Raw genomic sequence first — 26,175 nt, 5'->3', positions numbered from 1 at the left:
CTATCAAGATTCCAATGATAAGCATTAGGAAAAAAAAAAAATCTTTTTTTTTTTTTTTTTTAGGAAAAAAAAAATCTTAAAATTCACATGAAACCAGAAAATATCCCAAATAACCAAAACAATCTTAAGAAAAAATAAAGCTAGAGGCATCACACTTCTTAATTCCAAAGTACATTAATACAGAGCTATACTAATCAAAACAGTATGGTACTAGCATTAAAACAGACCTATATAAAACAAACAAACAAAAAACCAGACCTGTAGACTATATATAGTATATATATATATATACAATGGAATATTGTTCAGCCACAAAAAGGAAATTCTGACATTTACAACAATATGGATGGACACGGAAGTCATTATGTTATGTGAAATAAATCAGAGGGGGGAAAAATACTGTATGACCTCACATATATTTGTTATCCAAAACAACTGAAATCATAGGAACAGAGAGTAGATTGATGGTTGTTGCCAGTAGTGGAGAGATGGGGGAAATAGCAAATGGGTACAAATACCCGGTTACAAAATAAGTTACTCATAAATATATAATGTACAATGTGGGGACTATATTTAACAATATTGCATTGTGTTCTGAAAGTTGCAAAGGGGATCTTAAAAATTTTCACCATCACACAAAAAGGTAACTGTAAAGTGATGGATGTGTTAACTAACCCTATTTGGTAATCATATATATACACACACACACATATATACATATATACATATATGTATATATATCAAACCACACATTGTACACATTAAATTTACACAATGTTACTTGTCAATTATATCTCAAAGTGGGAAGGGAAGAAAACTTCAAGGACTTGTATGACACATGGAAAAAGTATCTTTCTTCCTTGGATGTAAGGTAGACTGATCATTAGTCCCTGGTTTGGCCCTTTCTCAAGCCACAGTTCCATACTTTCAATTACCCAATGGACATCTAAGAGAATGAGAATGTATGTGTGTGTGTGTGTGTGTGTGTGTGTGTGTGTGTGTGTAGGGGACTAAGTTCAATTAGTACTCAAAAATGAACCCAGCAGTACTCACCGGAGGGCCCATTAGACCTGGTCTACCCAAGGGCCCTGTAGCCCCTGGTAGTCCTGTCTCTCCTTTTTCTCCATCCTCTCCAGAGAGACCTCTTCCTCCTGGGTTCCCCTGTAACCCAGTAAAAACTTTTAAGAAAGGGAAGGCAGTAAAATAATTATACCACAAAAGAAGCAGATATTTGTTTGGGACATAAAAGTAATTATGTAATGATAGAATATTTTAAAGATTTCACAAACAAGTGTCTACTTGTACATAATTGAGAAAAGTATAATTTACCTTTAATCCATCTTTTCCTTGGAGACCTTCTTCTCCAGGAGCTCCTGGTTCACCCTATTTTGTAGCAAAAACAATGAGATTTATTATTTTGTTAAATCATTTACCTTAATTTTTGTTCCTGGTACCTTTAAAAAGTAGCAGGTTTATGTACATTTATTCCTACTTCTACCTTATTTGTAAGGAATATTTGGCAGTATAAGAAGCTTGATATAATTTGCTTGGACTAGCTCTGAAGATGATTTAAAGAATCAGTACTGTAAATTCAAATATAAGATGGGTCCAGAATTTTAACTTTTAGATAATTGAGAGTAGTATGTATTCACTTGGTACCTCTGTAAATTTATATAGTTAGACCTGTGTTTCCCGAGTTCAAGGACTGTAAATACTCTTAAGTGTAGTAGCTTGTTATACTGAATTAAATGGATTAATATTAATAATAATAATTCAGTTAAATCAGTGTACCAGATTTTTAGGGTATTTTCTCCCTTATAGAGAGAAGCAACAATTAAGGCCTTGATACATCAAGAAGCTGTCTTCTAGATATAGAACTTAACAGAAAAGTATAGCCATACTCTATGAAGATATTAAAGTAGTATTGGCTCTCTTGTTACCCAAAATATTTAAAAGTGAGTTAATTAGTGTGTCTTCAGAGTTGCTTCCATACACTTCCATTACCCCAACCTCACACTGCCCAACCCCTGCAAATAAAGGAAAAAAAGAAAAAGAAAGTGGATGTAAAATATATCTCCCTACTTTGCTTTTTTAGTATGCAAATGTCTCTTCAAATTATCTTGGGCACTGTTATCTTGGGAAAAAAGCTTACCACAGCTCAAATTACAGGCTGTCTATATTAGAACAACTACTGTAAGCTACCTAATTATACTTATTTACAATTATTTCCTTGAATCTTGTTAACTTTTGTGACTAGGTTTTTGTTGTTGTTTTTATAAACATAAATGAGGCTGTAATCATTTGTTTGCCTTGTTAGGTCAGGAAATATACTGAGAGTTGATTACTGTTATTTGTGAATTTCTTCTTAATGCTCACATTAGTGACAATCTCAGTTACTCTGCATATGTGTAAAGCATTCTGCAGAATGCACTTCATACTGAGAAAAAGATGTATGAGGTTAGGACTCCAAATACTACTAAATTACTATATGAACAGGGTCTGGCATGTAGCTTTTAAACTTAGAAATAAAGATAAACGTTTTCTATTATGCACCGGAAAGGTTTATTATGCATTTTTTGAAACTTTATGTATGCTAAATGTTGAGTCTCTGAACCCCTCAGGCCAGTGCATTCAAACGGTTCCCAGCAGTACACTTACCCGTAACCCTGGTTCTCCAGCAACTCCAACATTGCCTGCAGGTCCAACATTTCCCTGAAGAAACAGGGAAAGATTAAAACTTTTTTCTACTAAAACAGCATATATAATTATGAAATGCATATCATGAGCATAGGGCTTTCAAAACACTTTCTATTTTTTCCCCCAGATTAATTTATTGATAATATTTTGGCCCATTAGCCTTATCATTTGTATTTCCTCACACACAGTCAGTATATATATATCTATATATTGATATAGATATATAGATATATAGATAGTATTTTTTTCTGACTCATTTGTAGACACTTCTCATTTTTATCTGCTGTCATTCATTTGCTTTCAAGATGATGGGTATTTGCTAAAATACGGCAAATGGGGTTCAATGGTAAAAGTTTAGAGACCAAAAAAAAAAAAAAAAGTTTAGAGACCCCTTTTACTATTTAGGAAGGTTACCTTTGCACCGGGTTCACCTGGCAGGCCAGATTCTCCCTCAATACCTGAAGGTCCCTAGAAGAAAATGATTTGACACATCATCTGTATACTTCCTTCACCAATTGCAAAGGCAATAGCAACCTCCTAAGAAGATGGTAGTAATTCTTAGCTCAAAGGTAAGACATATGTTCAGAAAAAACTTTTGCTGTCACTTTATAAACTTCATGGCATAAGACCAGATAATTCTGGGACTTTTTAACAGTTCAAATGCCAAAACAACATTATCTGAAGTCAGGACTTTCAAGACCAATTTCTTCTAATCTTTCCTGTTATCCTTTAATCCTTGGTCAAAAACAAACCACCTCCCATTTTCTCTTCTAATTTTCTGCCTTCATACTCTTACTATTCTCTGTGTTTTTTCACTTTTCACTTTTCCCAATCATTTCTGTTGAGCCCTCTGGAGCACACTTCCTTTAAAAATTTCAGTTTTATTTATTCATTTTATAATAAATATCACACAAAGATGTTATGAATTTATTCACATTATAGAAGATGCATATGACATGTTTTCCACTTTGCTTTCATGGAAAGGGGTCCAGTTGGGAAGAATTTGGTTCCTTTCATCTTGAAAACATACAACTTCTTTTGACCCCTGGCTGTCTCTAGGCCTGGAGCTCCTACAATTGCTGTTGTGTTGTGTTTTTCTGTTTGTTTGAGAGATATTTATCTTGTTTTTGAGCACACAAAAGGTATCCCTTCCCTCTTACCTTCCTCATTCCCCCTTCCTTTTCTCTTCTCTTTCACTTTCATTGTGTGTGTGAGTGTATGTATGTGTGTATATGTATAACTGTAAAAACGTACACATGGGGCAGCCCAGGTGGCTCAGTGGTTTAGCGCCTCCTTCAGCCCAGGGCCTGATCCTGGAGACCTGAGATCGAGTCCCACGTCCAGCTCCCTGCATGGAGCCTGCTTCTCCCTCTGCCTGTGTCTCTGCCTCTGTGTGTGTGTGTGTGTGTGTGTGTGTGTGTCTCTCATGAATAAATAAATAAAATCTTTAAAAAAAATAAAAAAGTACACATGTATTCTGTAGTTCCCATGTTTTGGGAGTAGATGGGTATTTTAAAGCAATAATTCACAACATTATCTTGACCAAAAGCTTCTTGTTTCCTTTTTATCTTTCAGGGGTTCCTCAGAAGTTCTGATCCATGGGTGATATTCTTCCTTTTAACTATTAGAGCTTAAAGTATCTTTTATGTCAGTATTTCAGAGAAGGGGAAGTTCAGTTTTCCTTTTTTTTTTGAAGTTTAGTTTTCCATTTTGACTCAGCTTCTGCAATCCATACTCACTTTGCTTTTTTTCTAAAATAAAAGCTATACATGCACAAAGTACAGATGGAGTTATGATGAAAAACCCTAATCCCAATCCTCAGAGGTAACTACTTTATAAAAAACAATTTTTGTTTTTAGCTTTCTTAGTGGTTACTACTACAACTCAAAAATTATACCGCTACTTCCTGATGTATCATCTTGCTAAAAGTTTAGTTTCCATCATTTCACAATTTTACCATCATTTCACAATTTTTTAATAGTTACATAATTTAAATTTTTCTGTGGGTTACTTTTGTGACTTCCTTACTGTTATAGGAGGCAGCATAGTATAGCACTTAAGAGGAAAAACTATGCTCTGCCTTAGAAATGACAGAATTTAATATCTTACTCTAAGATTAATATTCTATCTTGAGAGAGAATTCCAACTCTTAGAACTTCCATATTAAAATTGCTTTCAATGTCACAGATCTCCTCTGGTTCTTAATTTCTCCCAAACTGTCAGCTCCTCCTGGCTCTTTTTATTCCTTTCTTAAACTAACTCTAGTAGTTGATCTTCTGAACTCTGGTCTTTCTTTTCTTACACCACTCTTGGATTAGCCCTTTAAATCCTCTTCTCCATTTCTATTTCCAGTTGAATACTGCTGGAAAAAATTGCACACTTGTGCAAAGGGTCATCATTATATGTTGAGAGGCATAGTGGTTAAAAGGATGGGTTATGGAGAAAGACTGCCTGAACTGAAATGTTGGCTGTACCACTACTACTAGTTATTGCTCTTGAGTAAGTTACTTAACCATTTCATGCATTTGTTTCCTCATCTGTAGAATGAAAATAATAACTGCATCTATCTCACAGAGTGTTATGAGAATCCATTAATACAGTAAAGCACATAAATACTCTTAGGCACATAGAAAGTGCTTCATAATTGTGGGCTCTTATCATTACCATCAGTATGATGCCAATTCATGATATGCTACTAAATGCTTGATTTTAGTAAGGTTTATCTGCTCTTTCACTTGCCTATAGTCATTTTCTTCTCCTATTGTCCTCAACCACTATTCTAAACCAGCAAATTTTCCTCAATAGACCTACCCAACCCCTACTCCTTATTCCAACAGAATTTTTGTCCCCTACTCTGTTAAAAAAAAAACTCTTCTAGTTATTACATATGAGTTTCTCAGCTTTCTTTAGGCTCAAAGGATGTGGCATAGTATAGGTTATCAGCATCAGCTTTTGAGTCAGATGTGGATTCAAAGCCAAGCTCTACTACTTAAAAAAATTTTTTAAAAAGATTTCATTTATTTATTCATGGAGACAGAGAGAGAGAGGCAGAGACAGAGGCAGAGGGAGAAGCAGGTTCCATGCAGGGGGCCCAATGTGGGATTCGATCCTGGGACTCTAGGATCATGCCCTGGGTGGAAGGCTGAGCCACCCAGGCATCCTAGATCAACTACTTCTTAATCATTTACCTCGGCCAGATTAACAGAGGATGATCCCCATCTCCCTAATATTCCTCTCTGGTCTCAGGAAAGGTATTGCCTTCGTCCTGTTGCACAGCCTAGGAATCTGGTAATAATTTTTGACTTTCTTTCCCCTTTACTTTCCATATTCTCCAAATATTAAGGTTCTGCAGAATTTTTATAACAAACATTTCTCAAATCCATCCATTTCTTTCCCTTTCTATCCCTACGACTTTAGTTCAAATGTCCATCATTTCTTGCCTGGTTGAATGTAACGGTCCTTTAGTAGGTATTCATGGCTTCACTCCTGTCCTCTCAAATATATCCTCTATGCAGCTGCTAGAATTATCTTCCAAAAATATAAATCTGACTTTATCACTGCCCTGCTTATCATAGCTTAGAATGACTTAATACAGAAGATAAAAAATTAAGCTTCTTAACAGAGTACATGCTTTTTATGATCTAACAATTTTTTGATATTTTCATCTATTATCACACTTTGCTTTGATTTTAAACATCAAAGAATCCATATTGCATCATGTTTGTATTCTTGCTCACACTAATCCTTTTTCTGGAAATTTCTTATCATTATTTACTCTTTTCATATGGCTAACTCCTACTTATTCCTTAAAACTCATTTTCCCACCACCCCACATTCCCCACAGTCTTCTATTTCCCTATATCCAGATGGGGTTAATGGTGTCCATTGCTATGTTCCTATGTTGACCTGTGAATACATCCATTACTGGGTCTAATACATTGCAATGTAATAATCTTTTATATGATTATCTTCTGGAATAGGTTATAAATAGACTCCTAAAGGAGTCAGGGACCATATATCAGCCATCCTTGTATTACTAGTAGATAATCATGGAATCAAAAAGAAGTCAACTAACATGGATCACATAGAGAAGGAAAAGAGATTTATTGGTGTGTGGCTGAACAGGTCTACACAAGTCAAACAATGTAGATCATTATTTATCAGGTTAAAAAGTTGGCATTTTATTAAAGGTCATGAGAGCAACTGAAAAATTCCAAGGAGAAGAATGATATGACAAAGAGAAACTGGCAACAATTAGCTAAGGAATGATGGGAGTTGCTGGAGACATGCAATGAGAGCAGAAGACTAGAGCACTGGCAATTGGGATGAAAAGAAAAGGTCAAAACTGAGACATTGTAGGGGCTTATTCGGAGGGAAATGATGGCTGACTGGAGGAATAAAAGTATAGGAAGAAAGTAAGAGAAAATATAGTAGGAAGTGTCTAGGATGATTCAGTTTTTGGTTGTTGGGCATAAGGAGTATCTTTCAGTGAGATGGGAATAAAAGGAGGAAGAACAGTGGGAAAGTGATGGGTTTGGTTTAGATACATTGAATTTAAGATGTTTATGGGTTATTTAGATGTATGCATAAAAGACAACAGGGACTCAGTAACTTCAGCTGATGAGACAGGCATGAGTTAGAGCCATCAAGATGAGAGCTATGAGAATAATATTGGTAATTAAAGTCATTGTGATATTATGATTGGTACGCTGAGAAAGGACTAATCAGAAGGTAAAGAGCAGAATCAAAAGAGAGAGTTTCACAAAGGCCAACTGTGGGACTTGATCCCAGGACCCTGAGATCATGACCTGAACCAAAATCAAGAGTCAGATATTAACCAACTGAGCCACCCAGACACTCCAAGGATCACTTCTTAATATTCTTCTATAAAGGAGATATAACATCTTAGAGTGAAGGCCTGTCAAGTTAACTCTGAGTGAAGGGTAAGTGTTATTCACTTTATGTTCTTTTATTAAATGGGCTGTTAAGAGAACTTTATGTGTACAGGCAATAAACTCCTTGACATCAGCTATAGCAACTATGCAAATACGTCTCCTGAGACGAGTGAAACAAAAGCAAAAATAAACTATTGGAACTTCGTCAAAATAAAAAGCTTCTGTACAGCAAAGGAGACAGTCAACAAAGCTAAAAGGGAACCTAAGGAGTGGGAGAGGATATTTGTAAATTACATATCTGATAAAGGGTTAGTATCTAAAATGTATGAAGAATTTATCAAACTCAATACCCCAAAAACAAACAATCCAGTTAAAAAATGGGCAGAAGACATGAATAGACACTTTTCCAAGGATGACATACGGATGACCCACAGATACATGAAAAAGATGCTCAACATCATTTATCATCAAGGAAATGCAAATCAAAAGTACAATGACATATCACTATACATCAGTCAGAATGGCAAAAATTAATAACACAAGAAACAACAGATGTTGGTGAGGATGTAGAGAAAGAGGAACCCTATTATACTGTTGGTGGGAATGCAAACTGGTACAGTCACTCTCAAAATGACTCCACACTGATTCCTCAAAAAGTTAAAAATAGAACTGCCCTACCATCCAGCAATTGCACTGCTAGGTATATACACAAAGAATAAAAAAATACTAACTCAAAGGGATATATATACTCCAATGTTTATAGTAGCATTTTCAACAATAGCCAAATCATGGAACAAGCCCAAATGTCCACTGACTGATAATTAAATAAAGAAGATGTGGTATGTATGTATGTATGTGTATACACACACACACACACACACACACAAACACATATATGTGGGCATATTACTCATGCATCAAAACGGATGAAATCTTGCAATTTGCAACAAGGTGGAGGGAGCTACAGTGTATTACACTAAGTGAAATAAGTCAGAGAAAGACAAATACAATATGATTTCACACATACATGGGAAATCAAAGGTTCACAGGAGGAAAAAAGAAGAAAACCAAGAAATGGAGTCTTAACTATAGAGAACAAACTGATGGTTATCAGAAGGAAGGTGGGCTAGGGAATGGGTTAAATAGATGAGGGAGATACAGGAGTGCATTTGTAATGAGTACTGGGTGTTGTATGCAAGTGTTGGATCATTAAATTGTACACTTGAAACTAATACTATATATCAACTAACTAGAATTTAAGTAAAACTTTTTAAAAAGAGAACTTTATTAGATTCATAAAACAGTCATCCCTACCATCATCCCTACTATTAATGGAATTTTCTGAATATGAAACACAACACTACAGAATTATTCTTTAAAGATATACCTAATGTATCAACTTTACCTTGAGGAGTCTCACAAAAAGTACTGGGATGATGAAAAAACAAAAAAGAGCCACAAAAAACATTACCTCAGCACCCATTTCTCCAGGAGGTCCAGCATCACCTTGCAATCCTCGTGGTCCCTACATTAAAATAAAATTTAAGATCTGAGAATCAAAGTTTACTCTGTATTTTGAATAACTTATGTATCTAAATACAGAATTTATAATATATCATATGTAATATAACACATAATACATTTATCAACTTTTTGTATAAACAAAATTGTAACTATAGTTAATGCATCTGTTTTTGTGTGTGTGTGTGTGTGTGTGTGTGAATAGTATCAAAAAAACCCCATTACGCTTAAAATTCCCCTTTAAGAAGAAGTTCAGTGGAACAATCCACAAAAACAAGGACTGAATAGATATGATGACACTAAACTCATATCTGTCAATAGTAACTCTGAACGTGAACGGGCTTAATGACCCCATCAAAAGGCGCAGGGTTTCAGACTGGATAAAAAAGCAGGACCCATCTATTTGCTGTCTACAAGAGACTCATTTTAGACAGAAGGACACCTACAACCTGAAAATAAAAGGTTGGAGAACCATTTACCATTCAAATGGTCCTCAAAAGAAAGCAGGGGTAGCCATCCTTATATCAGATAAATTAAAATTTACCCCGAAGACTATAGTGAGAGATGAAGAGGGACACTATCTCATACTCAAAGGATCTATCCAACAAGAGGACTTAACAATCCTCAATATATATGCCCTGAATGTGGGAGCTGCCAAATATTTAAACCAATTAATAACCAAACTGAAGAAATACTTTGATAATAATACACTTATACTTGGTGACTTCAATCTAGCTCTTTCTATACTAGATAGGTCTTCTAAGCACAACATCTCCAAAGAAATGAGAGCTTTAAATGATACACTGGACCAGATGGATTTCACAGATATCTACAGAACTTTACATCCAAACTCAACTGAATACACTTTCTTCACAAGTGCACATGGAACTTTCTCCAGAATACACCACATACTGGGTCACAAATCGAGTCTGAACCGATACCAAAAAATCGGGATAGTCCCCTGTATATTCTCAGACCATAATGCCTTGAAATTAGAACTTAATCACAACAAGAAGTTTGGAAGGACCACAAACACGTGGAGGTTAAGGACCATCCTGCTAAAAGATGAAAAGGTCAACCAGGAAATTAAGGAAGAATTAAAAAGATTCATGGAAACTAATGAGAATGAAGATACAACCATTCAAAATCTTTGGGATGCAGCAAAAGCAGTCCTGAGGGGGAAATCCATCGCAATACAAGCATCCATTCAAAAACTGGAAAGAACTCAAATTCAAAAGCTCACCTTACACATAAAGGAACTAGAGAAAAAGCAACAAATGGACCCCACCCCCAGCAGAAGAAGACAGTTAATTAAAATTCGAGCAGAACTAAATGAAATCGAGACCAAAAGAACTGTGGAACAGATCAACAGAACCAGGAGTTGGTTCTTTGAAAGAATTAATAAGATAGATAAACCATTAGCCAACCTTATTAAAAAGAAGAGAGAGAAGACTCAAATTAATAAAATCATGAATGAGAAAGGAGAGATCACTACCAACACCAAGGAAATACAAACGATTTTAAAAACATATTATGAACAGCTGTACGCCAATAAATTAGGAAATCTAGAAGAAATGGACGCATTCCTGGAAAGCCACAAACTACCAAAACTGGAGCAGGAAGAAATAGAAAACCTGAACAGGCCAATAACCAGGGAGGAAATTGAAGCAGTCATCAAAAACCTCCCAAGACACAAGAGTCCAGGGCCAGATGGCTTCCCAGGGGAATTCTATCAAACATTTAAAGAAGAAATCATACCTATTCTACTAAAGCTGTTTGGAAAGATAGAAAGAGATGGAGTACTTCCAAATTCGTTCTATGAGGCCAGCATCACCTTAATTCCGAAACCAAAGATCCCACCAAAAAGGAGAATTACAGACCAATATCCCTGATGAACATGGATGCAAAAATTCTCAACAAGATACTAGCCAATAGGATCCAACAACACATTAAGAAAATTATTCACCATGACCAAATAGGATTTATCCCCGGGACACAAGGCTGGTTCAACACTCGTAACCATCAATGTGATTCATCATATCAGCAAGAGAAAAACCAAGAACCATATGATACTCTCATTAGATGCAGAGAAAGCATTTGACAAAATACAGCATCCATTCCTGATCAAAACCCTTCAGAGTGTTGGGATAGAGGGAACTTTCCTTGACATCTTAAAAGCCATTTACGAAAAGCCCACAGCAAATATCATTCTCAATGGGGAAGCACTGGGAGCCTTTCCCCTAAGATCAGGAACAAGACAGGGATGTCCACTCTCACCACTGCTATTCAACATAGTTCTGGAAGTCCTCGCCTCAGCAATCAGACAACAAAAAGACATTAAAGGCATTCAAATTGGCAAAGAAGAAGTCAAACTCTCCCTGTTTGCCGATGACATGATACTCTACATAGAAAACCCAAAAGCCTCCACCCCAAGATTGCTAGAACTCATACAGCAATTTGGTAGCATGGCAGGATACAAAATCAATGCCCAGAAATCAATGGCATTTCTATACACTAACAATGAGACTGAAGAAAGAGAAATTAAGGAGTCAATCCCATTTACAATTGCACCCAAAAGCATAAGATACCTAGGAATAAACCTAACCAAAGAGGTAAAAGATCTATACCCTAAAAACTACAGAACACTTCTGAAAGAAATTGAGGAAGACACAAAGAGATGGAAAAATATTCCATGCTCATGGATTGGCAGAATTAATATTGTAAAAATGTCAATGTTACCCAGGGCAATTTACACGTTTAATGCAATCCCTATCAAAATACCATGGACTTTCTTCAGAGAGTTAGAACAAATTATTTTAAGATTTGTGTGGAATCAGAAAAGACCCCGAATAGCCAGGGGAATTTTAAAAAAGAAAACCATAGCTGGGGGCATCACAATGCCAGATTTCAGGTTGTACTACAAAGCTGTGGTCATCAAGACAGTGTGGTACTGGCACAAAAACAGACACATAGATCAATGGAACAGAATAGAGAACCCAGAAGTGGACCCTGAAATGTATGGTCATCTAATATTCGATAAAGGAGGAAAGACTATCCATTGGAAGAAAGACAGTCTCTTCAATAAATGGTGTTGGGAAAATTGGACATCCATATGCAGAAGAATGAAACTGGACCACTCTCTTGCACCATACACAAAGATAAACTCAAAATGGATGAGAGATCTAAATGTGAGACAAGAGTCCATCAAAATCATAGAGGAGAACACAGGCAACACCCTTTTTGAACTCGGCCACAGTAACTTCTTGCAAGATACATCCACAAAGGCAAAAGAAACAAAAGCAAAAATGAACTATTGGGACTTCATCAAGATAAGAAGCTTTTGCACAGCAAAGGATACAGTCAACAAAACTAAAAGACAACCTACAGAATGGGAGAAGATATTTGCAAATGACATATCAGATAAAGGGCTAGTTTCCAAAATCTATAAAGAACTTATTAAACTCAACAGCAAAGAAACAATCCAATCATGAAATGGGCAAAAGACATGAAGAGAAATCTCACAGAGGAAGACATGGACATGGCCAACATGCACATGAGAAAATGCTCTGCATCACTTGCCATCAGGGAAATACAAATCAAAACCACAATCAGATACCACCTCACACCAGTGAGAATGGGGAAAATTAACAAGGCAGGAAACAACAAATGTTGGAGAGGATGCGGAGAAAAGGGAACCCTCTTACACTGTTGGTGGGAATGTGAACTGGTGCAGCCACTCTGGAAAACTGTGTGGAGGTTCCTCAAAGAGTTAAAAATAGACCTGCCCTACGACCCAGCAATTGCACTGTTGGGGATTTACCCCAAAGATTCAGATGCAATGAAACGTCGGGACACTTGCACCCTGATGTTTCTAGCAGCAATGGCCACAATAGCCAAACTGTGGAAGGAGCCTCGGTGTCCATCGAAAGATGAATGGATAAAGAAGATGTGGTTTATGTATACAGTAGAATATTACTCAGCAATTAGAAACGACAAATACCCACCATTTGCTTCAACGTGGATGGAACTGGAGGGTATTATGCTGAGTGAAATAAGTCAATCGGAGAAGGACAAACAGTGTATGTTCTCATTCATTTGGGGAATATAAATAATAGTGAAAGGGAATATAAAGGAAGGGAAAAGAAATGTTGGGAAATGTCAGGAAGGGAGGCAGAACATAAAGACTCCTAACTCTGGGAAACAAACTAGGGGTGGTGGAAGGGGAGGAGGGTGGGGGGTGGAGGGGAATGGGTGACGGGCACTGAGGCGGACACTTGACGGGATGAGCACTGGGTGTTTTTCTGTATGTTGGTAAATTGAACACCAATAAAAATTAATTAAAAAAAAAAACAAAAAACCCCCATTAAGTATAACATCCATAATTCTACCATTCGGGGTAACACTATTGTGGGAGCATACTTAATAAAAAACTTTAGGTCTATAGACACTTTACTCTTATAAATACTTCATAACAAGTTATCCAACAGCTACGTAATATTCCATTCATTTCATATTCTGCAGTACCATAATTTAGTTATTTTCTTCATTTCCAGATCTTTATATTGTTTCTATATCTCCTTTGCAGTACAATTTTACTTTATTGGATTTGTAATATGCATGTTCAACTATCAGTGAATGTGAAGGTCTGTAACATTAGGTGAGATTGTCAAACAGCTAAGATAAACATTTGAATGGTAGGATTGCAAGGTTGGTATGCAAGTGTCACAGATATCTTTTCTACTCAATAGTATAGCTACTAAAGGTATTCAGAGGCCACTGGTGCTTTTCAGTTACGGCTTATTAAACATTATGTATGATATTTAAACATTTATGAATTCTCAGAATGTGTTTCTAGACTATTATAAACACAATGAGAGAAACATGGCTGTGCAGAAGTCTGTCTGTATTTTGCATTTTCTCCCTTACAACAGAGTCTAAAATGTACCATTATTTGGTCACAAAGTTGAATAAATGTCCTGAAAGGTGGCAATAACATTCCACAAGCAATATATAAGAGTAAAATCTATTTCCTTGAATCCACGCCAACAAAGAATATTATTTTTTTAAATTCTTCTGTGATTGATGGACAATTTCAAATATATTTGACTATTAGCAAGGCTGAATATTGTTTTTGTTATGGTTTATCAGCTGTGATATTCTATGTGTTGCTTGATCATGTTGCTTTGCCAATGTATTTTGGGAGTCATTTAAAAATTTTATGTGAGTTTTTTATGTGTTGTGGACATAAACTTAGCATCCTATTTTACCATTAACATCTGCCTCGTATGTAGTTTGTCATTTAATTTTTAAAATACATTGTTAAAAATAACCTTTTGCCCCCTAAATATGATCACTATAGATTACCTAGAAACACATAAAGTAAAAATAACCCAAAATAACCACTTAAAATTTGCTGTATTTCCTTAAATCTTTGTGCATGCAAAAAATTGGGATGGGAGAAATTTAAAATTTGTATATATTTTAATGTTAAAGACTTTTTTACATCACACTTAAGTTAAAACATCTGTTTCCATGTAATAATTCTGTATTATTTCTTTTAAAATCTACTAGCCCTAATCTTCCTTTTACAGTAGGTTAAAAATATTAAGCTATTTTACTTGCTCATAAATTATTCTTACAATAATTAAATCTCACATCTGATTAATATGGGTACTGGGATTTTTGAATGGGATTATGTTAACTCCAATAAATACATTAATTTTAAAAATACTTAGTCTTCTAGTTAGACAATAATTTGACTTTCTACTTAAATCTGTTTCTAGGTCTCAATGAATTTTTGATGTTTTCTTCATATGTGTCCCATCAAATTCTCATTAAGTTTATTCTTAATTATTATGTTTTGTTTCTATTTAGAGTGGGATTTTTTTCTATTATATTTTATTACTGTATACAGAAAAAATGATTTTTAAAAATGTCTATTTTATGTTTTGCCATTACATTACCCTATCTCAGAAATTGAAAAACACAGAATTAAATCTTTGGAGTTTTTATAAATTTTGGAGGATTTATTTAAATTTTCTTTAAATGCTTTTCTTTCCTTATATGATCATTCTGTGTCATTTACTATGTTAGCTAAAACTTTCTGAGTGTTAGATAATGTGACAGTGGCATCTCATATTATGGTTCTTATGCTTCTATTGTTTTGGTGTTTCCTTGTAGGTTGGGTGTAGATATAAGATAAGCTACTTTGCCCTATTACAGAACCATGTTTGACCTTACTAGAATATTTTGTTTCAATTAATAGACTATTTCTTAGAGAAGTTTTAGGTTTACAGAAGAATTGAACAGAATGTACAGAGTTCTCATATACCATCCCTGCCCAATTTTCTCTATTATTAACATCTTACATTAGGGTGGTACAATTGTTATAAGTGATTAACCATCATTGTACACTATTACTGTTTAAAGCCCATAGTTTTACATTAGGGTTCACTCTGTGTTGTACAGTTTTGAGAAATGCATAGTATCATGTATCCATCATTACAGTATTATATAAAATAGTTTCACTGCTCCCATATTTTCCCATTTCCACCTATTCATTCCAGATCCTCTTCCCCCAACACCTGGCAACCACTGTTTTTTACTGTCTCTATAGTTTTGCCTTTTCCAAAATGTTACATAGTTGGAACTATTTGGTATTTAGACATTACTGACTGGCTTTTTTCACTTATCAGGATGCACTTAAAGGTTCCTCTGTCTTTTTGTCAAAGGCTTAACTGCTCTTTTTTTTATTGATATGTAATATTTCATTGTATGGATGTACCAGTTTATCCATTTACCTTTTGAGGACATATCAGTTGCTTCTACTTTGGGCAACTATGAATAAAGCTGCTATAAGCATTCATGCGTGGGTTCTTGTGTAAGCATTAAGTTTCCACTCATTTTGGTAAATACCAAGGAGCATGATTGCTGAATCATAATGGTAAGAATATGTTTAGCTTTGTAAAAAACTCCCAAATTGTGTTCCAAAGTTACCATACCATTCTGTATTACCACCAACAGTGGTATTATTGGTATTATTGGTATTATTATTCCACAATTTTGCTAACATTTGGTATTGTCAGTGTTTTAGATTTTAGCCATTCATACAGGTGTGCAATGGTATGTTATTGTTTTAATTTGCAATTCTCTAATGACATATGATGATAAGCATATTTTCTTATGCTCCTTTGCCATCTGTATGTCTTTGGTATATTGTCTATTCAGATCTTTGTCCACTTTTTTAATGGACTGTTTTCTTACTGTTAACTGTTAAGAGCTTTTTCTACAAGTCCCTTATCAGATACATGCTTTGCAAATGTTTTCTCCCAATTGTCACATTGTCTTTCATTCTCTTAACATGTCTCTCACAGAGCAGAAGTTTTAAATTGAATGAAATCCAACTTACCAATTTTTCCATTCATGAATCATGCTTTTGATGTTATACATAAAAAGTCATTGCCAAATCCAATGTCTGTGAGATTTTCTCACGTTAAAGAAGTTTTTCAGTTGTACATTGTAAATTTAGATCTATAATTCATTTTTAGTTTTTTTTTTGTCTAAATCCTTGTTTTTTTGTTTTTACTTTTGTTTTTATACGGATACCTAGTTGTTCCACCACTATTTGTTGAAAAGACTATCCACTAAGTTGCCTTTGCAACTTTGTCAAATATCACTTCATTATATTTTTGGACTTCTATTTCTGGGCTCACCATTCTGTTCAAATTATCTATTTGTCTATTCTTACTATACTGTCTTAAATACTGTAGCATTATATTAAGTTAACTTTTAAGTTAGGTAGTGCCAGTCCTCTGACTTTGTTCTTTACTATTATTTTGGCTTTTCTGGGTTTTTTTTTCGGCTTTCCATATGAATTTTAGAATTTATCAATATCTACAGAGTAACTTGCTAGTATTCTGACTGGAATTGCATTAAATCTATAGATTAAGTTGTGACATCCTATCAATATTTAGTCTTCCTATCTATGAACATGAAATACCTATTTATTTAGATCTTTTATTTCTTTAATCAGTTTTGTAGTTTTCCTCATATATTCTGTATATATTTTGTTAGATTTATACCTACTCCTTTTTTTTTATTATTTTTGATGCTAGTGTAAATGGTGTTGTGTTTTAAATTTCAAATTCCAATTGCTTGTTGCTGGTATACGGAAAGCAAGTGACTTTTGTATGTTAATCTTTTTTTTTTTAATTTTTATTTATTTATGATAGTCACACAGCAAGAGAGAGAGAGAGAGAGAGAGAGAGAGAGACATAGGCAGAGGGAGAAGCAGGCTCCATGCACCAGGAGCCCGATGTGGGATTCGACCCCGGGTCTCGAGGATCGCGCCCTGGGCCAAAGGCAGGCGCCAAACCGCTGCGCCACCCAGGGATCCCTGTATGTTAATCTTGTATCCTGATATCCTGCAACCTTGTTATAATTGCTTATTAGTTCCAGGAGAGGTTTGGTATTTTGTTCTTGTTCTTGCTTTTGTCAATTGTTTGGGGTTTTCCACATAGTTGGGTTCTTATCTACTATTTTTTGTTTTTATTTTCTACTTGTTACTTTTGTTCTTTCTTTCCTTTTTTTTTGTCTTCCACTCTTTTAGCCCACTGTATTTTAACAGTGAATTTTAGTTGATTCCATTTTCTCTCTTGTTTTATCATAGCAGTTATACTTGTTTTAGATTTTTTAGTGGTTTCTTTAGAGTTTGCAATGTATATTCACAATTGATCCAAGTCTATTTTCAAATAACACTATACCACTACACTCAACCATAAGGTATGAGACTAAATACACTGTTGTGATTATTATTTTGTATAAATTACCTATTCTAATAATTAAGAATTATTAGGAAAGAAAAGATTTGGTTTTCCTTTTATATATTCCTTCTAAAGTTCTTCCTTTCTTCTATCCTAGATTCTCATCTGTATTACTTTTCTTCCCTCTAAAGAATTTCATTTAACATTTCTTATAAGGCTAGTCTACTAGTGACAAATTCTGTCAGTTTTTGCTTGTCTGAGAGAGTCTATTTCTAATTCACTTTTTAAAAAAGTTTATTTATTTGAGAGAGAGAAAGAGAGAACTCAAGCACATGACGGGGGCGGGGGGGGACTGGGGAGCAGAGGAAGACGGAGACTCCCCACTGAGTAGGGAGCCTAATGTGGGACTCAGTCCCAGGACCCTGGGGATCATGACCTGAGCCAAAGGCAGCCACTTAGCCAACTAAGCCACTCAGATGCCTTCTATCTTACTTTTAAATTCCTAGTCTGAAAATTTCAAAATCTCTGCTATATCTGAGTCTGTTCCTGATTCTTGTTTTGTGTCTTCAGACTGTTTTTCCCCCTTTATCATGCCCTGTAATTTTTTTGTTGAAAAACATGATGCTTAAGGTGAAAAGACCTGAGGTAAATAGGCCTTTAGTGTAAGGTTTTAAGTTATCTTGCTGAGAATTAGGCTGTGTTTACTGTTGTGGCATTATGGTGTCAGAAGCTAAGTTTCCTCCTAGTGTCATTGTTTTTGTCTTGTCTGTTGTCTTTAGGCTTTCCCAGAGATGCCTTAAATAGGGTTCGGGTTTGCAGTTGTTTTAGCTATAGTCCTCCGCTATTATATACGACCCCTATTAACGTGATGGTAAATTATAAGGGAGGAGAAGCACTCTATAGTTTTATAATTACATCTCAGTCTTTTAGTGAGCCTTGAGTTGAGGTATTTCCTTTCCCCTATGTTGAAGATTAGAAGCAGCTAGGGTTGGGAATTGCTCTTCTCCCAAGTTCAGTAGGCTTCAGCAAAACCCAAATCAGTCTGGCTCTGATATAATTATTTCCCTTGTGGGCAAGCTTTGTTAAGGAGAACAGAGAACTCGGAGTGTATTTCAAAAATGGTTTCTTTTCCCATCCCACTGTTACATGAAGAAACAGGTATGTCTCTGAACTTTATAGTAAGAACCTAGCAGGTCTCTTGGTGGTAAAATTCAGGAACATAAGGGGTCCCCTCTTAGTTTTTAAACAATTTTGATGGCCTAAATTGTGTCTTAAGCAATTTGTCAACTTTAAATTGACAAATATAATTATAGTTTAAAGTGCTCCTACCATCCAGTTATGGACTTCTGCTTCTGGTAAGCTGTGGTTCTCTGTATCTTCCTGTCTGTCTCTCCAGTTTTCAGGCAACAGTTGGTCCTTTGACCTCAACGGTTTAAAAAGTTGTTGATTTTCAGTTTGCTCAGCTTTTTCCTTGTTGTAAGAAGAGGGATGACAGCTTCCAAGATCCTTACAGTTCAGACCAGAAACCATTTTACTATAATTTTTAACAAATCAAAAATAGTTGCTGAATGTTATTGAGTACTTGTTTTTTAGCATTTTCTTATTATACCTGTAATATGCTATATTATAGCCTTCTTAATATTAAGTGATTTTTGCCATTTTTGTAATTCTTCTTTCATTTCATTTGTCTTTCATTTCATTCACTTAATTCTTTTTATATGTAGTTGAATTTTACTTCATTTTTCTCGTATGTGGCTGAAATTTATCTTTAGCTTTTTCTGTTGGTGCTATTTTTATCTTATTTTAGTACTGTCAAAATTCTACCAAGACACTAATCCTTGATCTTTTGTTTCTAGAACGGTTGCCATTTTTTATATCTTCATAAGTAAGTTAACATCAGGTTTTATCATATACTTTAAATTAATCTGCGAATTCTGTCTATTATCTTTTAACATAAGTGGAAGTGACTTCTGGTACTCAAATAAGGAAGTATACCTAAAAAATAATAGTTTTTAAGTTGGAGTACATATTCTAAAGCAAAAGTATCAAGAATTGATTTTTTTTAGAAACTATAGCATTCCTCTCACCTTCCTTTTTAAAGGTAGTTTTTCAATGTGTAAAGGTATAAAAAATATTTATTTGGGTCAGCCAGAAACTTAGGAATCACTTTATATATGGACAGTCTATCTCTTGTTGATTTCTTATCTCCTGTTGAATCTTTTATAGCTATCCACGTCTATCAAAAGGGTTCTACTATCTCTTTTTGTATTATTGCAACAAAAGGATTTCTTGTCCATTTTTAGTCCTTTCTAATTTGTTTGAATGATCTTTACAAAACAATAATATGATCATAAACTAGTCTTTATCTGTTCAATGATATCCCTTTGTTCTTATGATAAAAATACAAACCTTGGGAGTAGGGCTCACAAAGCTCTATGCTTTGTCCCCTGCTTCCTTGTCCATCCTCATCTTATACTTCTTGACTATGCCATTGCCATGCTAGCTTTCTTTCTTTTTTTTAAGATTTTATTTATTTATTCATGAGAAACACAGAGAGAGGCAGAGACATAGGCAGAGGGAGGAGAAGCAGGCTTCCATGCAGGAGCCTGAAGCGGGACTTGATCCCGGAATTCCAGAGGCAAAGGCAGACACTCAACTGCTGAGCTACCCAGGCGTCCCTTTCTTTTTTATTTTTTCCGTGTTAGCTTTCTGTTAGATCTTCAAATAAGTATGTAGAGATTCCTCTCAACTCGTGACTTCTCTCTAAAATAACCTCTCTCATCTTTGCCTATATAACTGCTATTCATCCTTGAGATCCTAAGATCAAATGTTTCTCCTCTGGAAGCCTTTCTTGTTTCTCTGTTACATATTTTTTTTTTAAAATTGAATTCCTATAATTCACAGCATTTATCTCAGTTTGTAAATATCCACTTATCTCTGTGATAATTTAATTGGGATATTTCTATCATTAGAATGAAACTTCAATACTTACTTACAGGTACTTAATAAGAGACAACTTTAATAGGTGCTGACTATAGAAAAGTTGTAGCCCTCTCTATTTTATGATTCTCAAAATATAATATGTTTCAACATCTCTTCTGTGTCCTTCATTTTGCCAATTTACTTCTTTTCTATGATTTAACCAGGCAGCTCAAACATATAAAACAAAGCCGTCATATCCACTATAAACTGATTTATATTTTATTTACCAGCCCCATGGATCCGGTGACCTGAATGTCAATTTTTAGGTGCTTTTAAACTATTTAGTTGTTTATGTCTACAGTAACAAGTCTTTTCTTATATAAAGCCTAAGATATTATCTCTGCAATTGCAATAGCTCTTTTGACATACTTTACTTAAATGTGTTCCTTATTAAGATTAAGTTAGCTTTCATTGCATTTCCCTTCATCTAATATTACTGACTAAACGATTATGCTTTTGGGCAAATGACCCTTTGTCTACTGAGTTTAACAAACATACACTAAGTAGATCTAATATGCAAGGCATTATACCAGGCAAGATTACAAAGGTGAGAGAAACAGTCTCTAATTTCAAAGAGCTACAAACTTTTTCAAAGAGATATTTAAATAAATAATGCTAAAGATATTTGACCAAAAATTGCATTATTTTTGGTCAAATAAATATTAGGATTGTGATGGCAAGAGATACAAAACAGGGAGAGAATCAAGAGGAGTTTGGTTTGAAAAAATCAACACTGTATCCAAAATTCTTCATTTGGAAAGAATTATATATACATTCAAATATTTACTTATTGCTTAGAGAACTTATATCATAGGTTAAATATGTAAAGGAGGAAATGAATACAATTTAGTAAGAATAGCTCTTTGACTGTTAAATTTTCCACTTGCTACTAGCTAAATGAATTATGCAAAGGCCACCTGTAAGCCTCTGGGTCAACTAATAGATAAAATCAACCCAGTAGAGTTTGAAAGACTATATTGTATTATAAATCTTACAAACATGTTACAGCATATTACATCTGATACCATTAACTAGAAAAATGACTTCATAGGCAATAAAGAATAAGTGAAAGAGTAACCGTGACAAAATCTTTCCTTTTCACAATTATTTTCCATGGAAATTTCATAATTGAATTACATTTTTGAAATCGTGATGTAAGTTTTTGAATTATTGATGAACTGTATTTCTGTCATGTTTGTACATTTAGGCCCATTGGATGTATAGTTTGGCTTCTTTGTATGGTATTTTATTACAGAATTGGTCTCAAAAATCTGATTTTGTGTGTGTGTGGCAGGATAATATAATCATTTTAAGAACAGCAAGCCATTCACAAAGAAAATTTCTGCAAGTCAATAAAACAGAGCCATCCTTGTTGAAAATAGAAATATGTGAAGTTTTACCAGTTCCAGAAAAACAGGACCAAATCTGACTATATGAGGCCAGAAAGGCACTAAAAACCACATTTTCTATATATATTTTCTATATAATTAGGCCCATGATAAATGCTGCTTTCAAAAATGTACCAGCCATAGCACAAGAGGGCAATAACAGAAAAGTAAATTAGAAAAGTACAAAGATAAACTTACTGGTTCTCCTTCAAGTCCCCTCTCTCCTGTACTCCCAGGGGGTCCTTGTAAACCCTGAATAAACAAAGGCAAAATTTAAGAAAAAGTGATGCTTGAAGATGTTTTACTTCCTTACCTCAGCCTTCCTTTACAATCTTCCCACCCATTTTTCTGTCTACCTCTATTCCCTCTTTTCTTTTTATTGTAAAATATACATAACATAAAATTTACCATCTTAACAGTGTTTAAATGTGCAGTTTTGTGGCATTAAGTACCTTTGCATTGTTGGGCACTACTATCATCACTATCTATTTTTAGAATCGTTTATCTTCCCAGACTCAAATTCTATACCCGTTAAATAGCACCCTTTTCCCCCTCCCTGTTTTCCCTGGCAACAATCATTCTGCATTCTGCCTCTAATTTGAGTACGCTAGGTGCCTTATATAAGTAGTTATACTACATTTGTTCTTTTGTGTTCGGCTCCTTTCACATGGCATGTCTTCAAGTTTCACCAGTATTGGTGAGGAGTAAGATATCAGTGGCATGGGAGGATGCCAGATTCCTCTCAGCCCAAAAATACAACAAGGTAATTATCAAATTATCCAAATACCCCAGAAATTGACTTGAAGACTGATAGAAAAAACTCCATAACTAAAGGGACAGTAGAAGCCATATTGAAGAAGGCAGGAAGGGCAGAGACATGGTTTAGGGGAGAAGTGAATCTTGACTGCTGTGGAAGGAAGGAAACTTTGGTTGTGGAAAAAGGCAAGAGAGAAAAGCACACAGGGGAATGCACAAGAATATATCCCCAAAGCTATTGGCTTGAAAAATGAGAAGGGCTGAATTTTGTGAGTTCTTATAACCAGTGGAGCTTAAAGCCTAGTTTTAAAAGCCAGCAGGCTGGGCTGGGATAGAGCCCAAAGGGCACTGTGCTGCTCTTGGACAGAAGGTGGGCAAACAACCTGGAAGCATATAGAATGGAAACATCAACCTAAAGAGTGCTTGGGGCACAAAGTGGGGGGCCACTATATACTCTTTTTAGAGAAAATCCCTGAGAAGCAGTGTTCAAAGAGACACTTGTCTGGGAACAAAGGAGCTAGCTGGCATTATTTGCCTCCTGCACCCTTCAGCATAAACAGTCATCTGTGGGAAGGAGTGAGCAGCACTGACACTGGCTGCCTAACTTGTTTACACTAAGCCCTACCATCCTGAACTCTGATGGAACTGCCTTTCTCAGTCACACTTGCCTTGGTCCCAGCATAGCAGGCTCCCCAAGAAGACCAGCAAAAATCCCTGTCCATACCGGGTCTCCCAATCAGAGAGTTCTGCAGAACCTCAGTTCTGGTGGAGGTGGTGACAGGTCTCATTTCACAAACATACCAGAGCATACCTAGTTAAAACTCACCACATTCAGGCCAAGAGCCAAATACTGCCCACATTACTCAGAGGAGCCTCTGCAAATAAATGGCCTAATAGATAGATCAGCCAGGACACAATAGCAGAGCACATGCAGCACACATGTGCCAGGAGAAACTCCCTGAAGTGCCAGGCCCTGGGCACTATATGACTTCTTTTTCATAAGGCCATTAATTCCAGGAACAGAAGATACAACTGGCTTTTCTAACACAGAGAAGTAGGCAGAGACTTACACAAAATGAGAATACAGAGGAATTTATCCCAAATGAAAGAACAAATTAAAGTCATGGCTAGAGACCAAAGCAAAACATATATAAGTAACATGCCTGATGGAGAATTTAAAGCAATGACCATAAGGATATTCACTGAACTTGAGAAAAGAAGAGAAAATATCAGTGTGATCCTTATCACAGAGATAAGAGAGTTTAAAAAAAAAAGAATCAATCAGAGATGAAGAGTGCAATAAGTGAGATTAGAAACATGCTTGATGCAATGAATATCAGTTTGGAAGAAGCAAAGGAATAAACTAATGACTTAGAAGACAAAATAATGGAAAGCAATAAAGCTGAAAAAAGACAGAAGGAAGAATTATGCAAAACAAATATATATAGCAAGCATTATGGAACTCAGTGACTCCATCAAATGTAATAACACTTGTATTATAGGAGTCCCAGAAGAAGAAAAGAGAGAAAATGGGGCAGAAAATTTATTTGGAGAAATAATAGCTGAAAACTTCCCTAATCCAGGGAAGGAAACAGACATCCAGATATAGGAGGCACAGAGAACCTTGTCAAAATCAACAAAAGCAGGCTCAGACCAAGACATATTGTCACTAAATTTGCAAAATTTACTAATAAAAAAAATCTTAAAAGCAGCAAGACAAAGAAGTCTTTCATTTACAAGGGAAAATCCATAAGGCTAGCAGGAGATTTATCAACAGAAATTTGGCAAGCCAGAGAAAGTGGCATGATATATTCAAAGGGCTGAATGGGAAAAATCTGAAACCAAGAATACTCTATCCAGCAAGGCTATCATTCAGCATAGAAGGATATAGATAGAGAGTATCCTACACAAACCAAAATGGAAGGAATCCATGACAACTAACCCAGCCCTGCAAGAAGTATTTAAGGGGAATCTTTGAGTGGAAAGGAAAGACCAAAAGTTACAGTATAAAGGCAGGAAACACAAAATCAGTTTTATCAAAAATAAAAAAATCATTCAAAGAACTCACAAAAAAGATATATAATATAATAACATATACCTAAAGTGTGTAGAGAAGAGTAGAAAAGAATGGGTTCAAACTTAAATTACCATTAATTTAATATAGACTGCTATGTGCAGAAGGGGTTATTTACAAACCTAATGGTAATCATATATCAAAAACCACTAAGGCACATGCAAAGAATAAAAAGAAAGAAATCCAAGTATATCATTATCAATATATCTGCAAACAATGTAAGACAGAAAGGCAAGAAAGGATCAGAGACATCTCCAGAAACAACCCCAAGACAAATAATAAAATGGCAATAAATAAATATTTATCAATAATTACTTTGACTATAAATGGACTAAACATTTATGTGCATAGAGTTTTAGAATGGATAAAAAAACAAGACCCATCTATATGCTGCCTACAGAGATTCATTTTAGACCTGAAGCTACCTGATTGAAAGTGAGGAAATGAAGAAATATTGATCGTGCAAATGGATGTCAAAAGAAAGCCAGAGTAATAATGCTTATATTGGACAAACTGACTTTAAAACAAAGACTGTGGGGAATCCCTGGTTGGCTCAGTGGTTTAGCGCCTGCCTTCCGCGCCAGGGCATGATCCTGGAGTCCTGGGATCGAGTCCCACATCAGGTTCCCTGCATGGAGCCTGCTTCTCCCTCTGCCTGTGTCTCTGCTTCTCTCTCTCTCTCTGTCTCTCATGAATAAATAAATAAAATCTTTAAAAAAATAAAAAATAAAACAAAGACTGTAATGAGAGACAAGGAAGGATTTTATAGAATCATAAGGGGGCCAGTCCAAGAAGAAGACATAGCAATTGTAAATATTTATGTACCTAATATGGGAGAATTCAAATACTTAAAAATATTTATACACCTAACATGGGAGCACCCAAATATTTAAAACAATTAATAACAAAGAAAAAAAGGAACTAATAAATAATAATACAATAATAATAATTTTAACACCCCACTTACATCAATGGACAGATGATCTAAACAGAAAATCAATAAGGAAACAATGGCTTTGAATGACATACTGGACTAGATGGATTTATTTTATTTTATTTTATTTTATTTTATTTTATTTTATTTTATTTTTAAAGATTTT

General features: G+C 35.1%; 1 protein-coding gene across 13 annotated transcripts in view; it reads right to left on the bottom strand.

Annotated features, from left to right (window-relative positions):
- Nucleotides 1–26,175, bottom strand: part of COL24A1 (collagen type XXIV alpha 1 chain) — a 387,560-nt gene that overhangs the window by 127,490 nt on the left and 233,895 nt on the right. For all 13 annotated transcript variants that reach the window (XM_072754694.1, XM_072754691.1, XM_072754695.1 and 10 more), the window contains 6 exons: nucleotides 22,444–22,497; nucleotides 9,064–9,117; nucleotides 3,112–3,165; nucleotides 2,659–2,712; nucleotides 1,330–1,383; nucleotides 1,054–1,161 (listed from right to left, as the gene is read on the bottom strand). In XM_072754694.1, coding sequence (XP_072610795.1) covers nucleotides 1,054–1,161; nucleotides 1,330–1,383; nucleotides 2,659–2,712; nucleotides 3,112–3,165; nucleotides 9,064–9,117; nucleotides 22,444–22,497 — 378 coding nt within the window. The remainder of the gene's footprint in view (nucleotides 1–1,053; nucleotides 1,162–1,329; nucleotides 1,384–2,658; nucleotides 2,713–3,111; nucleotides 3,166–9,063; nucleotides 9,118–22,443; nucleotides 22,498–26,175) is intronic.

The sequence above is a fragment of the Vulpes vulpes genome, chromosome 3 (genome assembly GCF_048418805.1).
Source record: "Vulpes vulpes isolate BD-2025 chromosome 3, VulVul3, whole genome shotgun sequence".
NCBI classification, from domain to species: domain Eukaryota; kingdom Metazoa; phylum Chordata; class Mammalia; order Carnivora; family Canidae; genus Vulpes; species Vulpes vulpes.
Note: the sequence above shows the minus strand (reverse complement) of the source record. Positions and strands in the feature narration are given on the sequence as shown.